Source organism: Moschus berezovskii, chromosome 10 (assembly GCF_049115385.1).
Source record: "Moschus berezovskii isolate FMDL1 chromosome 10, NW_MosBer_1.0, whole genome shotgun sequence".
NCBI lineage: Eukaryota > Metazoa > Chordata > Mammalia > Artiodactyla > Moschidae > Moschus > Moschus berezovskii.
Window position 1 is genome coordinate 75444490 of NC_142469.1, and position 18079 is coordinate 75462568.

At 39.9% G+C, this 18079-nt stretch overlaps 1 protein-coding gene across 6 annotated transcripts in view; it reads left to right on the plus strand.

Moving 5' to 3' along the window:
* The window catches only part of L3MBTL3 (L3MBTL histone methyl-lysine binding protein 3), a 109714-nt gene extending 92300 nt beyond the window's left edge, over window positions 1–17414 (plus strand). For all 6 annotated transcript variants that reach the window (XM_055433301.2, XM_055433302.2, XM_055433303.2 and 3 more), the window contains 3 exons: window positions 13089–13258; window positions 13477–13539; window positions 16991–17414. In XM_055433301.2, the coding sequence (XP_055289276.2) occupies window positions 13089–13258; window positions 13477–13539; window positions 16991–17134 (377 nt within the window). In that variant the 3' untranslated portion in view covers window positions 17135–17414. The remainder of the gene's footprint in view (window positions 1–13088; window positions 13259–13476; window positions 13540–16990) is intronic.
* Window positions 17415–18079: the final 665 nt, after the last annotated feature.

Consider the following 18079-nt stretch of genomic DNA (forward strand, 5'->3'; position numbering starts at 1 on the left):
ATCTCTGTATCTCAGCTTCTCAGCAGTGCCCACATCACTGGATTATTACGAGAAATGAATGCGTCAGTGGCAGCAGCGTTAGCTGTACCAGCAGTGGTAGTAGCAGGGGTGGTAGCATTGTGAAGTAAGTGTCTATTGTGTGCAGCTATCTGATCACTGGAAGTTTAGATAGCATCATAGTAAAATCTTCTGGGCGCTGAACTTTTTGAGGGAGTAGTGATTCTCAGCCTTTTCCGTTTCTTCCTAACTTGGTGATGTAATTCACTTTTCACTTGATTTGCTGAGCTGATTTTGATCCTTCCCCCCCACCCACCTCGAAATAGTCTGTGTAATAGAGAATTTTTGGTTTGTTAATGTGATATGCATGGTGTTCTTCCTTTTTCATGGTGGTTTTGTGTATTCAAACTTTGTATATTTTTATCCTGTTTTTCTTGATTTGAATTATCTTTTTCTGTTTTATTATTCTTTCCAAACATTGCTAAGATTCATATATAACCCTTTAGTGGTTTTCTCACCTACAAAACCTGTAGTTTAGTATGCATATTATGCTGTCTTATTTTTCATTAGTGAAAGGGAGTCTCATAAAGACAAGCTGCTTTGAGAATTTTTGCACATATGTTCCTAAGTGAGATCGCCTATTAATATCTCATCCAGTTTTAGCCTCCTAAAATGAGTTTGATAACTTCCCTTCATTTCCAGATTTTTGAAACATTTTATGTCAAACTTTCATAAAATTAATTTTTTCTGTAGTAAAATCATGTTATCACTGTTAGCTTTTATTTAACGGCTTTCTTAGCTTTGGATTATAATTTTTTTGAAATTTTTTCCAGATTCATTCTGTATGGAAAAGATTTGAATTTCACCTGCTGACCTTACCATATAAGAGTTTGTTGGTTGTCTTTCCCGGGACCCCATGAACCTTCAGTACAAAATGAGCTCTTATGGTATTTGAGAACTCCTGTATCTTGGTGATGTTGGGGCTATCTCAGATCCTAGTCAGTGTGTGGATGTGTTTAGTTCTTTCTGTCCTTCTGCCTCTCAGGTATAGAGCCGTGACCTAGTGTCTCAGATGGGGCTCTCTGTTAGCAGACATTGAGAGTGTTGCGTGCAGGAGTTTTGTTAGTGGGTACTCGGGAGCAATACCAATGGGAGAGGGAGAGAAGCAACAGTGCGCAGAATGAGAAGTTGAGTTGTGATGCAGTTACAGCAGAGCCTCAGTTGATCCCATAAGGAATTCTGGATGAATCTTCAGAATTATCCCAAATTTAGGCAGGAGAATCCAACCTTTGTATTTTTGCATTGACCACTCCTTGGGTATTGGCTGAGAGGGGCAGGAAGCTCCCTTTGAGCAAGGAACCTCCCTTTGGCTTAGGGCAGTTTCTGGAGAGGGAGGTAGCTGTGATGCATCAGCAGTCAGAAAGTAGGAAAATGAAATGTCCCAGTTCTGAAGGGGGATTTGGGTGGCACACCGCAGTGTCTGCTGCACCTGGCTCATACAACACGTCTGCTCCACTTGGTCTCTGACTTTCCTGTAAGAAAAATCAAACAATGAAAAACAGAGTATCCTTTCACATATGTGGGATTAGGCCAGCCAAATTAAATCTAATCTTTTGGTTTTGAACAATGAATCTGACTCCTAAATTCAGTCTTCTTTCATTATTTTGCCTGAGATGTCATGAGCTTGCTTTTTTTTTTTTAATCCAGAAAACTTCCTTCCGTTATCATTTTTCTTAGTTGGTATTGTTGCTGTTCCGTCACCAAGTCATGTCAGGCTCTTTGCAACCTCACAAACTGCAGTATGCCAGGCTCCCCTGTCCTTCACTCTCTCCCGGAGTTTGCTCATATTCATGTCCATTGAGTCAATGATGCTCTCAAACCATCTCATCCTTTGCCACCCCCTTCTCCTTTTGTCTTCAATCTTTCCCTGCATCAGGGTGTTTCCCAATGAGTTGGCTCTTTGCATCAGGTGGCAGAGTATTGGAGCTTCAGCTTTAGCATCAGTCCTTCCAACGAATATTCAGGGATGATTTCCTTTAGGATTGACCAGTTTGATCTCCTTGCAGTTCAAGGGACTCTCAAGAGTCTTTGCAGCATCACAATTTGAAAGCATTAATTCTGTGGTGCTTAGCCTTCTTTATGGTCCAATTCTCATATCCATACACGACTACCTCAGAAAGCATAGCTTTGACCAAATGGACCTTGTTTGGCAAAGTGATGGCTCTGCTTTTTGACTGGTAATACCTTTATTGGGTTAGATCCAAAGGATGATATTCAAAATATTTAACAGTCAGTTTGACAACCATGTGATCAGATCAACTAGTTTCCTGTGATTATGATTTCAGTGTGTCTGCCCTCTGATGCCCCCTCGCAATACCTACCGTCTTATTTGCGTTTCTCTTACCTTGGTCGTGGAAAATCTCTTCACAGCTGCTCCAACAAAGTGCAGCCGCTGTACCTTACCTTGGACGAGGAGTATCTCCTCAAGGCCGCCCCTCCTGACCTTGAAGGTGGAGTAGCTCCTCTCGGCCCTCCTGTGCCCGTGCAGCCACTGCCTGTTGGACGTGGGGCAGCTCGCCTCGGCCGCTGGCCCTGGCCTCAGGCGTGGGGTAGCTCCTCTCGGCCGCGCCTCTGGGCGTGGTTGGTTGCGCCGCGGCCGCCAGGGCCGCCGGGGCCGGATGGTCAACACCGAAATCAGATTGATTATATTCTTTGCAGCCAAAGATGGAGAAGCTGTATACAGTTAGCAAAAACAAGACCAGGAGCTGACTGTGGCTCAGATCATGAACTCCTTATTGCCAAATTCAGACTTAAATTGAAGAAAGTAGGGAAAACCACTAGACCATTCAGATATGACCTAAATCAAATCCCATATGATTGTACAGTGGAAATGAGGAATAGATTTAAGGGACTAGATCTGATAGAGTGCCTGATGAACTCTGGACGGAGGTTCGTGACATTGTACAGGAGACAGGGACCAAGACCATCCCCATGGAAAAGAAATGCAAAAGAGCGAAATGGCTGTCTGAGGAGGCCTTACAAATAGCTGTGAAAAGAAGAGAAGCGAAAAGCAAAGGAGAAAAGGAAAGATATAAGCATCTGAATGCAGAGTTCCAAAGAAGGAGAGATAAGAAAGCCTTCCTCAGTGATCAATGCAAAGAAATAGAGGAAAACAACAGAATGGGAAAAACAAGAGATCTCTTCAAGAAAATTAGAGATACCAAGGGAACATTTCATGCAAAGATGGGCTCGATAAAGGACAGAAATGGTATGGACCTAACAGAAGCAGAAGATATTAAGAAGAGGTGGCAAGAATACAGAGAAGAACTGTACAAAAAAGATCTTCACGACCAATATAGTCACGATAACGTGATCACTGAGCTAGAGCCAGACATCTTGGAATGTGAAGTCAAGTGGGCCTTAGAAAGCATCACTACGAACAAAGCTAGTGGAGGTGATGGAATTCCAAATGAGCTATTTCAAATCTTGAAAGATGATGCTGTGAAAGTGCTTCACTCAATATGCCAGCAAATTTGGAAAACTCAGCAGTGGCCACAGGACTGGAAAAGGTCAGTCTTCATTCCAATCCCAAAGAAAGGGAATGCCAAAGAATGCTCAAACTACCGCACAATTGCACTCATCTCACACTCTAGTAAAGTCATGCTCAAAATTCTCCAAGCCAGGCTTCAGCAATATGTGAACCGTGAACTCCCAGATGTTCAAGCAGGTTTTAGAAAAGGCAGAGGCACCAGAGATCAAATTGCCAACATCTGCTGGATCATGGAGAAAGCAAGAGAGTTCCAGAAAAACATCTATTTCTGCTTCATTGACTATGCCAAAGCCTTTGACTGTGTGGATCACAATAAACAGTGGAACATTCTGAAAGAGATGGGAATACCAGACCACCTGACTTGCCTCTTGAGAAACCTGTATTCAGGTCAGGAAGCAACAGTCAGAACTGTACATGGAACAACAGACTGGTTCCAAATAGGAAAAGGAGTGCGTCAAGGCTGTATATTGTCACCTTGCTTATTTAACTTCTATGCAGAGTACATCATGAGGAACGCTGGGCTGGAAGAGTACAAGCTAGAATCAAGATTGCTGGGAGAAATATCAATAACCTCAGATATGCAGATGACACTACCCTTATGGCAGAAAGTGAGGAGGAACTCAAAAGCCTCTTGATGAAAGTGAAAGAGGAGAGTGAAAAGGTTGGCTTGAAGCTCAACATTCAGAAAACAAAGATCATGGCATCTGGTCCCATCACTTCATGGGAAATAGATGGAAAAACAGTGGAAACAGTGTCAGACTTTATTTTTTTGGGCTCCAAAATCACTGCAGATGCTGATTGCAGCCATGAAATTAAAAGACACTTACTCCTTGGAAGGAAAGTTATGACCAACCTTGATAATATATTAAAAAGCAGAGACATTACTTTGCCAACAAAGGTCCGTCTAGTCAAGGCTATGGTTTTTTCCGTGGTCATGTATGGATGTGAGAGTTGGACTGTGAAGAAAGCTGATCGCCGAAGAATCGATGCTTTTGAACTGTGGTGTTGGAGAAGACTCTTGAGAGTCCCTTGTACCGCAAGGAGATCCAACCAGTCCATTCTAAGGGAGATCGATCCTGGGTGTTCATTGGAGGGACTGATGCTGAAGCTGAAGCTGCAATACTTCGGCCACTTCATGCCACGAGTTGACTCACTGGAAAAGACTCTGATGCTGGGAAAGGTTGGGGGCGGGAGAAGAAGGGGACAACAAAGAATGAGATGGCTGGATGGCATCACCGATTCTGTGGACATGAGTTTGAGTGAGCTCCAGGAGTTGGTGATGGACAGGGAGGCCTGGCGTGCTGTGATTCATGGGGTCGCAGAGAGTCGGACACGACTGAGCAACTGAACTGAACTGAACTGAACTGAACTTGACAACCAAATTTGCACCGGACAGTTAAAACAAACACCAGCTTTAGTGCTGTAGCAGTTTGGAGGCTCCATGGTGTACTTAGTTGCAGCGTCTTAGGGAAGTCCCTCAAGTGCCTGACTTCTGAGGGTGGAGGGGCCTATTACCATCCAACTTGGAAGCATTATAGTATTTCAACAACTTACACTTTTTTTAATATTCTAAACATATATCTCAAGTTGGAATATCTTACTCTTGCTTTGTCAAGTCTGCTATTTACTGCCTTTAACATGAATTTTAATAGTGGTTTTTTTTCCTTTAATTTCCTACACTAGCTTGTTTTTTGGTTTTTTTTTTTTCTTTTCATAACCTGTTTTTGTCTTGTAGAGGTCATGTTCCCTTGTGCCTTCCTAAAAATCATGAAACTCTTCTGTCGATAATTTAATGCTCCTTTCCCGATGTTTTGTGTAACTTTTTATCAAAGGCCTCATAGTGATTTTCTTTTAATCATTTTTGAGTGCAGAGAAGTTTCCCCACGTTTTTTGTGAAGAAAATTACCTCTCAATGCTCCCATTGGCAATGGTAGAATTCCTCTTTCACACTTGAGCTTGAGGGTCAGGTAGGTATGCTGAGCTTAGTATGTGCTCCCTAGTGTTCATTCACAGTGCCCTTCCCCAGGGTGGAAGCAGCCCTTCCCAGATCTAGCTTGGTTAGGGGGTAGCATAGGAGACAGGAGAGAAATCCTCTTGCAGTTTGTCACAGCTGTGGTGTCTCCAGTAGTCATGTACGGATGTGAGAGTTGGACCGTAAAGAAGGCTGAGGGCCAAAGAACTGATGCTTTCCACTTGTGGTGCTGGAGGAGACTTTTGAGAGTCCCTTAGACAACAAAGAATTCAAACCAGTCAATCCTAAAGGAAATCAACTCTGAATATTCTTTGGAAGGACTGATGCTGAAGATGAAGCTCCAATATTTTGTCCCCCTGATGTGATGAGCTGACTCATTGGAAAAGACCCTGATGCTGGGAAAGACTGAAGGCAGAAGAAGAGGGTGACAAAGGATGAAATGGTTGGATGGCATTACTGACTCAATAACATGAGTTTGAGGAAACTCTGAGATAGTGAAGGACAGGGAAGCCTGGCATGCTGCAGCCCATAGAGTCACAAAGAGTCGGATACGATTTAGCGACTAAACAACATCAAGACTGAAAACAAGTCACCCTATATTCCTTATAGCCAGTAGGATTTAAGACACAGTAAGCAAAGAGTCAGACATGACTGAGCGACTGGACTGAACTGAACTGAACTGAAGCCCATGAGAGCTATTTTGTTTGGAGTCTTAGAGCAAATTGATTTTTAAAACCACTTCCCCCTAAGAAAAAGCTTCCTACCTTGTTTCTTCTGTTATTTCAGTTTAATTCCATACAATATGTGTGATTATGAACCTTTTCAACTTTTTGATGATTCCCACTGCGTTACTGAATGGGGCCTTTGGAGACCTTTACTAAGTACAATTCATTACATTTTTCTTCTTTCTCTATTAGCTGACTTCTATTTCCTTTACCTGAAAGATAAAATAACTCCTTTTTTTCCATTGTAGGAAGGCCCATTAACAAAGGATCCTATAAACTGACCTTCAAATTTAAACTCTTGTATTCCTGGGAAAGGTGTAATTTTCTTTCCCTTCTGCAAACGTTCTTTCTCATGGATGCTGATGGGCAGAGAGAGTTGAATTTTATTTTGTAACGTTCTAGATTCTTACTTGAAAAATCAGGCTTGCTTTTTGCTTTCATAGCAGTTGGTTTTTATTTTGGTTGTTAACCTTGAAATGATCCTCAAATATTTTTAATGCTTTAGTGTATGATCTTGGAGCTAAGTTTATCCACATTCCTCGATGTTGTGATCCATTTATTCTGCCCAATCACTGTTATTGTTCATCCTTCTTATATTTAGTCACCAGCGTGTAACTCCATTAAAAAGATTGGTTGACAGATGTATCCCATTTCTTCTGGCTTTTTCCCTTTCACATTAAGAGCATTTTTTCATAGACTCATGGAATATTAACTTCGAAGGGCCATTGACTCCTTTTCATTTTTGCCTTTTTATATTCAATATACTCTGTTATATGCCTTTCTTTCAAGATAGGAATAATTTCTCCCTTTTGCTGAGCCTTTACTACATGTCAAATAGTGGAATAAGCATTTTTAAAAATATCATGTAATCCTTGCAACAGTTCAGTTACACTGATAGCCAAAATTTAGAGCTGATTAGTGACAGAACAGGGATTTAAATCCAGGTTTGGGTGCATGCTAAGTTGCTTCAGTCATGTCCAACTGTTTGCAACCCCACGGACTGTAACCCACTAGGCTCCTCTGTCCATGGAATTCTCCAGGTAAGAATACTGGAGTGGGTTGCCATGCCTTCCACCATGGGATCTTCCCCACCCAGGGATCAAACCTGTATCACATGTCTCCTGCATTGACAGGTGAGTTCTTTACCACTAGTGCCACCTGGGAAGCCAGTTTTATCAGACTCTTAAACTCACCCCCTTGACCATGACCACAGGGAGGCTTTGGGCTTTGCCCTGACAATGTGTTTTTCTTGTCTTTGGGACAGAAAGGACTAGGATAGCTACCTCCTTGTGCTATTTTGATGGAGAAGGCAATGGCACCCCACTCCAGTACTCTTGCCTGGAAAATCCCAAGGACGGAGGAGCCTGGTGGGCTGCAGTCCATGGGGTTGCGGAGAGTCGGACACGACTGAGTGACTTCACTTTCACTTTTCACTTTCATGCATTGGAGAAGGCAATGGCAACCCACTCCAGTGTTCTTGCCTGGAGAATCCCAGGGACGGCGGAGCCTGGTGGGCTGCTGTCTGTGGGGTCGCACAGAGTCGGACACGACTGAAGCGACTTAGCAGCAGCAGTGATGTTTTGAAAATAAAATGGAACAAAGCATTTGAAGATTCTGGTCTCACTTCTGTCACTGGCTTACAGGGATGAAAATGAGTCGGGACAAGTGGCATGTCATGGTTGAGGCTTGGAAATAGGAAGCAGAGTGGAATCTGAGTCTGAAACCAGCGGAGAGTGTGAAGAGTACTTATCCTTTTCTTTGGGACTCGGGCTGCCTGTGGTTCTGCTGGGGTTCTCCAGGCCCCTGAGGGGGACAGTCCTGTAGGATGCAGGTTCTCATGTTCTGTGATAATGAGGACATCTCTTTCTACTAGGAGATTTCATCTTTGGTTTACATGGTAGTCTCTATTCTGAAGATTTATTGTCTTGATTCTACGTGAAACGTTGGAGGATATATTTCTTTCAGGATCACCTTTATCAGATCTCTCTTCTCACAAGAGTTAATCTTCTACTTCACTTTTTCCTACCCTAAAGTCAAATCAAGAATTTTAATACCTATATTGACAGACATTTGTATTTGCAAATTTCTACTTTGGATAACCACATTATTTATCTATTAAACTTCATTTCAAGGAAGTCTACAAGGATATGCTGTATTAATGTAGGTTTCCAAATTGCATTGTAAGTGCTGAGTAAATTGTTGCTCTGTGAATGATTTCCACGTAAGTAGTTGTAAATGATAGAAGCAGGCCTTTACTATCCATTCATGAAGTATCAACAAAAGAAAATAGTCCTCATTTGATTGTCTAGAGAGATGAATAGTGGTAAAACCATACAAAGATCCACAAAGTTATTTCTCTGACACTATTCCCATCTAATATTTTCTTGCTTCTAATATTAAGGAAGCCCAGCAATTTATGTTTTAATACTATATTTCCAAAAATGCATTAAATTGCTTTCCAGGTCATGAAAGTAAGATTTTCATTTTTTTTGGTATGATTTTTTAATAATAATAAATAGTTTATTCAGTATTAGTCCTTGGTTTTATATAATTATTTTCAAGATAACATTTATTGTAGAATAATTAGAAAATACAAGAAATCAAATAGCAGAAAATCAAAATTACCTGTGATTTTATCTTCTAACACATCATTTTCTAAATTTCAGGCAGCATTTTGGATTTTTTAATATCTGAAATATTGTACTAGCTATTTTGTAGCCTGCAGCGTTTTAACTATGTAACATTACAGCCATTTTCACATAAATATTTATTCTAATTATAAAATAATATCAAATATTGCCTCTGTGGATTGATGAAGCATTATTTAATGAACCAATCTCTGATGTATATCTATGCTAGTTATTCCCTGTCTCTCACTATTATAAATGCTATAGCAGTAAACCTTAGTCGTGATTAGGATTAGGGGTATGTATGTGTGTGTGTGATATAAAATACATACAGATGGCTTACACAGCAGCTTATTTCTCTCTCACATGGAGGAAGTTCAAAGGTAGGTGCTCTAGGATTTAATGGTGCTCAATAGGATCAAGAAATCAGGTTCCACCTATCTTGTTGCTCTGCTTTGCAGAATGTCTGTTCCCAAAGTCTTATCTTGGTCAGAGGTGTTCTAGAGGGCTGGTTACTCAATTAGTGTTCTTCCCTGGAAGGAAGGAGGGTTAGGGTGAGAGAGTGCGGAGAAAAAGGTTGACCATATACCTTTAGTAAATTTTCATCTCGGGAAATGTCACGAAATACAGAAGACTCCTTAGAAAGTATTATTTTTCATGCAGGTAAATAGTTTGAGAGGAAGGTGATAAGAAATCTGACCTTATAAAATGATGGTGGCAGAAATGTCTTCCAGAATGAAAGGCTTTGTTCTGTGAAGCACATTGTACACATTCAGATCTACTCTTCCCTACTGTTCCCACTGAGCCAGCTACGTGAGCCAAAGTCTGTGCACGTTTATTTGAGTGTATATCACATGTTAAAATAAAAATCTGGAGTCATGTTTCTGTGCATTGCAAGGGATTTGGCTCATAATATGTTTTCAGTAGAACAGGATGAGGACCTAAAACCTTAAAGCCAGTTATGTGAGATTTGCTGGATGAAATGTGGAAAGAGGGACCATGAAGGGTTTTTTATGAAATATTTAAAGAATTGCCAGTTATGTGAGATTTGCTGGATGAAATGTGGAAAGAGGGACCATGAAGGGTTTTTATAAAATATTTGAAGAATTGAAATGTTTCACAAGGAAACAGTTTTCTATATGAGCTCACTGAGGTAGAACCAGGGCTAGTGCATGTTAGCTCCAGTAAGACAGATTTTTTTGTTTTTTCAAATTCAGCATAGTGACTTTTCTAACATTCAGAGCAATTCAAATTTAGATTAGGCTAGTTTAAGAGAAAAGTTATTCAAGATCAACAGTAGAACAGTAGGAAATAGGTTAAAAAAAACTGTACCACTAGGCTTCCCTGGTGGGTCAGTGGTAAAGAATCCGCCTGCCAATTCAGGAGACATGGGTTTGATCCCTGATCCAGGAAGATCCCACATGCTGTGGAGCAGCTAAGCCTGTGTGCCACAACTATTGAGCCTCTGCTCTGGATCTCCTGAGCCACAACTACTGAAGCTCGCATGCTGTAGAGACCATAATCTGAAACAAGAGAAACCACTGCAGTGAAGCCCGCACACTGCACCTGCAGAGTAGCACTGATTACTGCAACTAGAGAAAAGCCCATGCAGCAAAGAAAACCCAGTGCTGCCAGAAAAAATAAGATAAATAAAAATAAAATTTTTAGGCAGGTTCAGTGGCTCAGATGGTAAAGAATCTGCCTGCAATGCAGGACACCCTGGTTTGATGCCTGGGTTGGGAAGATCCCCTGGAGAAGGGAATGGCAGCCCACTCCAGTATTCTTGCCTGGAGAATCCCATGAGTGCACTGCAATTGCAGAGCAGCCTTGTATACCGCAACTAGAACAAGCCCATGCAGCAAAGAAGACCCAGCACAGACAAAAAAAATAGACAAATAAAAATAAAATTTTAAATTGTACCACTTATAATAGCAACAGAAAGCCTCAGATACATGAAAATAACAAAAGAGATGCAAGACCTCTACATGACAATGATAGAACATTGAAGAAGGATATTAAAGAAGATCCAGAGAAATGAAGAGAGATACTTTGTTCTTGGGTTGGAAGACTTGATATTGTGAAGATGTTGTCTCTCACCAAATTGATGTAGTCTAAATCCTAGCATTTCTTTTTAACAAGCCCATCCTAAAATTGGCAATGCAAAGGGGTAAGGATAGTCAAGGCAATCTTGAAGAAGATCTAGATCACAGATATCAGTACACTTATAAAATGGGGGTTATTAAAATCCGTGGATTGGTATAAAGACACCAGTGGAGCAGAATCAGAAATCTTTAGTAGCACATTTATATGTATTTTTAAGTTGGAACTGTAGTACAACAGGGAAAGGATTTCTTTTCATTCAGTCATGGTTGGGCAATTAGAAATCCATCTGGAAGAAAACCATGAATATTGATCTTTACCATACACAATAATGCCATTTGCAGCAACATGGATGGGCCTAGAGATAACTGTGTGAAGGAAATCAGGAAAGAAAAATACCATAGGACACCCCTTATATGCGTAATCTAAAAAGAAATGATACAAATGGACTTACTTAAAAAATAAAACAGACTTAGAGAACAGCCTTATGTTAATCAGCGGGAAAGGAGGAAAGGAAAGGATAGTTAGGGGGCTTGGAATCAACATGTACACACTGCTGTATTTAAAATGGATAAGAGGTGAACCTACTGTGTAGCTCAGGGAACTCTACTCAATGTCATGTGGCAGCTTGGATGGGAGGGGAGTTGGGGGAAGAATGGATACATGTATAGGTTAAAAAAAATTTTAATATATAAACTCACTTTATAATAACTTAAATATTGTCAACTTTGTTATCAGACAATTACAGTTGTAACCACAAGTGTAACACAACACACTCACTAAAATGAATACAACAAGAAAGACAGTACTGCATGTTGATGAGGGTATGGAACGTGTGGAACACTTTTACACTGTTCGTAGATGTGTACTCTACAGCTGTTTTGGAAAACTGGCAGAATTTGCTGAGGCTTAAAGTACACAAATGCTATATCCACAAAGCCCCACTCTTCAGTATATATGCAACAGAAAGGTATACCTTATATATTCAAAAAAAGATACATACAAGAGTGTTCACAGCAGCACTGTTAGTCATGGCCAAAACTTAGAGACAACTCAAATGTTCATCAGCTCCAAATTAATTGTGAAATAGTCATAACAATGAAAAGCCATACAGCAAAGAGCAGGTCAGCTACAACTACATACAGCAATGTGGATGAATTGCACACACGGTTGAGAGAAAAAAAGCCAGATACCAAGTGGAATTTTCATCAAACTGCAGTTCAGAACCAGGGCAAAAAGCAGTGGTGTTAGAAGTTGGGGAAGTGGTTTCTTTGTGGCATGGGGTATGACTGCAGGGGATTCTGGGTGTGCTGCCGCTTCTGCTTCTAGCTGAGCTGGTGGGTAGAGGGGAGAACTAAGTGTGAGGGAGGTGCCTTTCTTCTGAAGGGCTTTGAGTTAAGTAGTTTTCAGGAAAGATTTCTTTTCTAAAGGATCTTAGGACATAGTGATTAACAAACTCTGTCAAGAGTCCCAAGGACAAATAATCATGTATTAAAAAGGCTGTTTTAGAAGAATAGGAGAAAACTAGGTTTGGATAAAAGCATTTGCATTTCTGCTGTTTTACTTTTATTGCAATAATTTCACATCCATTTTCAAAAAAGATAAGATGGCTATTTAAAAAGTCAGTGTAATTACTAAATAGAAACTGGAAGAACAAAGCAGAGATGAGATACAAGGAGAGAACAGGTATGGTGTCTGCAGGGTAATCTCAGTAGATGGACTTGAGCATACTTTCCTCTTACTTCCAGGACATCCAGAGGCAAAAGAGTACCAACTATAATTTCCTAGGTTGAGAGTTATTTTCTTTGTCACTAAAGCTCGGGTGCAGATTTCTTCCCTGAAGCATTAAAAAGGCAACACTGAATGATGTAATGGCGCGTGTCTTCAGTAATGACAATATGACAAATGTGTCAGTTGAGTTTTAGGTGGTTTCTTATGATGACCTTCGGTAAAAATGAAGAGTGTAATTTACTCAGTGAATGTAATGTTGAACCAATGCTTTTACCTGGTATTCCTGCCACTTGTGGTTTGGGGGTCACATGTAGCATTTGGAGATTTTTTTCTTTTTTTTTTGGCTACTTTTCAGAGAGTGAGTTCACATTGTTTCTGTCAACCAGGTGCCCGGGAAGAAAGCAGCGTACAGCAGGCGCAGCGTCGGTCAGCCGTCTTTCTGTCCTTTAAGTCCCCAATTCCATGTCTGCCCCTGCGCTGGGAGCAGCAGAGCAAACTTCTCCCCACGGTGGCCGGCATTCCTGCCAGTAAAGTTTCTAAATGGAGTACGGATGAGGTAGGTTTTACTTTCCTTGTCTTCCAGGGACCTGATGTAGGAGTACCAGCTTAAGGAGTGCGCAACATGAATGCATATGGGGCTTAGTCTTTTTTTCTTAAAGAGAAGAAATTATTCTGAGAGAAACAATGAAAACATAGGTTGGATATTTGGAACCTGTGCCAGTTAGAGTCTGGCTTCTGTTTCAGAAATGGAATTTTGATTTTATTTTTTAACAGGTGTCAGAATTCATACAGAGCTTACCTGGTTGTGAAGAGCATGGAAAGGTATTTAAAGATGAAGTAAGTGTTTAACTGAATTGCAGTATGTTTCTTAATGGTGGACACAGCACTGAAATGCAGTGAATAGTGAAATATTCTAAACTGGCAGAGGAGGAAAGAGAGGAGTTATGTTGAAATTGACAAAGTGATACTGAGTTGTCTAACAAGCAGCGTTAATCAGTTGTATAAAAACATGTAAGATGAGGAGTAAAGGAAATGTTTGTACCATTTTATGATGCCCCACAGCAGTAGCACAAACTCATTATTTAAAAAACCAAACACAAAACTTACTAGCATACTAATAAATATATATATACTATATATATACTATAATAAATATAAATAAATATAATATAAATAAATATATATATACTAAATAAATATATATATAATAAATATAAATAAATATAATATAAATAAATATATATATACTAAATAAATATATATATACTATATATATACTAGCATATATATATTTATATAGTATATAGCACAGAAAGAAACCAAAGCAAGAAATACGCAACGTTTCATTTTTTTAAAAGTAAAACTAGCTCCCGTTATTTAATTTTCAAGTGTCATTTTAACACCAAGATTAACTTCATTTGATGCTTATAGTTAATATTACCATTATTGCTAAAACAATCCCTTAGATCTTACACATTTCTTGTGTTGTTTATACTAACTGACATGCATTACATTTATTACCATCTGCCGTTGGAAGATTATTTTATTAGTTTTTTTCATCTGTCCAAAACTTCAATGTAAGGGATGATTAATAATGATACCACCTCTAGTGAGCATTAGGACAAAAAGAAATTCGACCTCTAACTACACTAGAAGCCAGAAACTCTTTTCACTAAAGACCTTTAAAAATAAACCACTTGCCTGTCAGCTCCTCCAAGCAGACCAGTCCGTTATCGCGTGCTCTTGGCTCCCAGAAGGTGCAGTGAGGACTGGGTCATCTCAGAAGTCTTTGTCCCTGCTGTCTGCAATAATACGTTATCTTGTCTGGGCCTGTGTTTAGCCTCCACTGTTCAAAGTGGCACATTTTCTGTTAAGAACATTGCAACAGAGTGTCGGGCCTGCCAAGAACTCAGCCACCAGTCGCCAGTGTCAATATACTGTTAGCTATCATTTATGCTTTATGTGGATGCCTGTGAAAATGCACAAGGATCTGATTTCCATCAGCCTTTTTCTGACTTATGTTATTTCAGAAATGTTCTGTTTTCTTTCCAGTGGATCTTTAATTTGCAGTTACGCAGATTTTGAGCTTCTTAAGGCCCAAGTCCTAAGTGTCTTTGTGTTACTCTCATTCGATTTTCCATCCCTAAGCAGACTTATATACCTGCAGGGAGCCATTGTTCTTTCTTTGAAAGAACCTTTGAAAATGATGCAACAGTTTTAAAAATAAATTTCTAGTACATATATTTTATAAACACTACTTTTGGTTCTGTTGATATCTAGACAGTCCATATAGATTGCTCTGTTATTTAGGTAAAGTGAGATTCAAATTCACATGATCTGTTATTTCTTTGAATAACTTCTTTCTTCATGTTATCTTTGGAGACACTCCTCAGGCACCAACTAGATAGCCTCAGAGGCAGAGCCTTCTGTTGAAGAATGATGCAGTGAATGTCCTCTGTCCACGTGTCATTCATAACGTTCATTCCACTCTCCGTCCTGTGAACTCTTGTTAAATGCCTCCCATGTGTGTGTTACTACATGTGATGCTCTGGTGAGAGGGTTAATTCAGAAGTAATAGGACACGATCCTTGCTCTCAAATGTCTCACCAGGTCTGCAGGCATGGGGTTCGAGTCCTAGACAAAAACCAGAAAGCAAATCTAAAGTCTTGTATTTCATTTCTGAAAGGCAAAAAAGTGCAGATGTGGGCTATTATCTGAAACCATCCTTGACTTCTGTTTCTCTTATACTCTCCACATGTAATCAGTTGAAAAACCCTATTGGGTGTATTTTAAAAGCATGAGGATTCCAGCTCTCTCTCCACCACGACCTCTATGGTCAGAGTCACCGTCATCTGCCAGTTGGATTAAAGCAGTAACTTCTAGCCAGCTGCCTTGCTTCTACTTCTGCCCTTCTGTAATTTATTTCCAGGATAGCTGGGCTGATTCTGCTGGAGCATTAAGTCAGAACACATCTCTCCTCAGTTCAGATCCTTCCAGTAGTTAAATCAGAGTAAAAGCAAGATCCTCACCGGGGCTAAAGTGTGACGCTCCGTCGCCTCTCTCACCACCTGACCTCTTTGTCCTCTGCTCCCTGCTGATACTGTTCCACACACAGATCTCCTTGCCGTTCCTCGCATTATCCAGACACACTCCGGCTTTCCTGTCTGTCTGGCATGCTCTTCCTCTGGATGTTCACAAGGCTCACTCCACTTCTCAGTGTCCCATCCTAACTGTCCTCCTTTAGACTGTCCACCCCGGACTCCACTGCCCACTTATATCCTCAACCAGCAGTTTTCTCATAGCACTAATCACCTTTTAGAATTAGTAATTCTAATTAATTTGCTTGTTAGGGTTTTTCCTACTCCTAAAATGTAAACTGTACAAGGAGTTTCTGTTTGTTTAGTTTTGTTTTTATCTGTTTTAGTCTCTGCTATATGCTCAGGCCCAAGAATAATATTTAGAATATGTGCTCGGTCGTGTCCGACTATTTGTGACCACAGAGACTGTAGCCTGCCAGGCTCCTCTGTCCATGGGGATTCTCCAGGCAAGAATCCTGGAGTGGTTTGCCATTTCTTCCTCCAGGATCTTCCCGACCCGGGGGTCAAACCCAGGTCTCTTGCAGCTGCTGAATTGGCAGGCAGGTTCTTTACCTAGCACCACCTAGGAAGCCCATTTAAAATATAATGGGTACTTAATCAGTTTTTGTTGAATGAGTATATTCATCCATTTTTGCCCTGAGAAAGACATTCAAAGAGCTGATCGCTGTAATTCGTGGAGTTAAAACATTGGAAGAGAACCATGAGTGCACAGTGAAGAGAGCAATGAAGGGAGGCAACAGCCCCAAGTTCCAAATTTTCCTTCAGAGTTTTGGGCCTTCAGCAATCTCTGGAGTTAGACCAGTTTATCTGTGTTATGAAAGCATAAACAAAAAAGAAACCCAGCAATATATCGCAGTAATTACTGTTTTTAGAAAGTCGTTTCTTAATTTACTTCTTTCCAACTGAGGTTATCCTTATGGCTACACATCAAAGCAGCTTGTGAGAAACCCATTTTCCTGTGGGTTGATTTTTCAGATGCGTAAGTTTGACTTTGCTCACAGTCCCTATTTGGGGGTGTTATTGCATATAAGAAAGCTCTGCTTATCAGAAAATGTTTGTACACCTGAACTGCCTGTCTGTGCTGTTCTAGTGTTACATGGAGAAGACAGCTGATGATTTAACCTTGAATATGTCCCACGACCTGTGTCCAGTCAACTCACAATCTTTTGTCTTTTTTCCTCCCCTTTTAGCAAATTGATGGAGAGGCGTTTCTGCTTATGACCCAAACAGACATTGTGAAAATTATGAGCATTAAGTTGGGCCCAGCGCTCAAAATTTTCAATTCTATCTTGATGTTCAAAGCCGCAGAGAAGAACTCTCACAATGAACTTTGAAGGTGGTGAATTTTGAATACCATCAGCTTTCTGCTTTAAAGCTCATATTTTACTCAAAGCACAAAGACAGTTGTAACTTCTAAATGAGAAATCTCCAAAAATCTAAAGAGCAATGCTATCAGATTATTTATATTCCTCAAGAGACAATATATATGAATTCTTACAAAAGTGCTTGAGCTTTTAACCAGGTACTGTCTAACAACAGTCATCTTTCGGTTCTGTTCACTGAGCTAAATTTATCTTTGTAAATCTTTTTGAGGCTGGGGGGTGGGGGGAAGGGGGACTTCATTAATTATTTATGGAAAAAGTGGGGGGGCAGAGTAAGAACTTTTGGCATTTTGTAAACATTGTTGAATTCTCTTTCATGTACACTGTTTCTTTTTCAATACTTTCAGGAACCTTTTTTATATAATCAAACTTCAACTTAAACCAAATTAGTCAAAACCTGGCTAAGTTTAGCCAGTGGGACTGTTATCTGTATTGTTAATTCTGTGCCATATTTTGAATTGCAACATTATGCTAAGTATAACTTTGCAAGTCATGATATTGCCTAACTGCTTGTCCTGATTCATTGAGGCTGAATAGTTGTAAAAATTATCTTCCTTTAAATCAGTGTTTTTACTTTTGCACGCAATTATGAAATGTTAAACAAATTACTTTCACCAGCATCTTGACTATAATTACCAAAAACGTGTATATAAATAATGGAATTAAAAAATAAAATATATAAACATAAATAAGGTGATATATTTGAATGGCATCAGTCTCATACATTGTGGTGCCCTGTGTGTTTACAGGACTTCAGTGATATCAAAGGAATATACAGTTATATTTGAAGGGGGCGCTGTTTGTATAATCTTGAACTATTTATGAGATTATATTGAGCTTTTCTCTAATTGACATTGAAATAACTGGTGCTTTGCAGAGGTGAAGGGATCGTTCTGT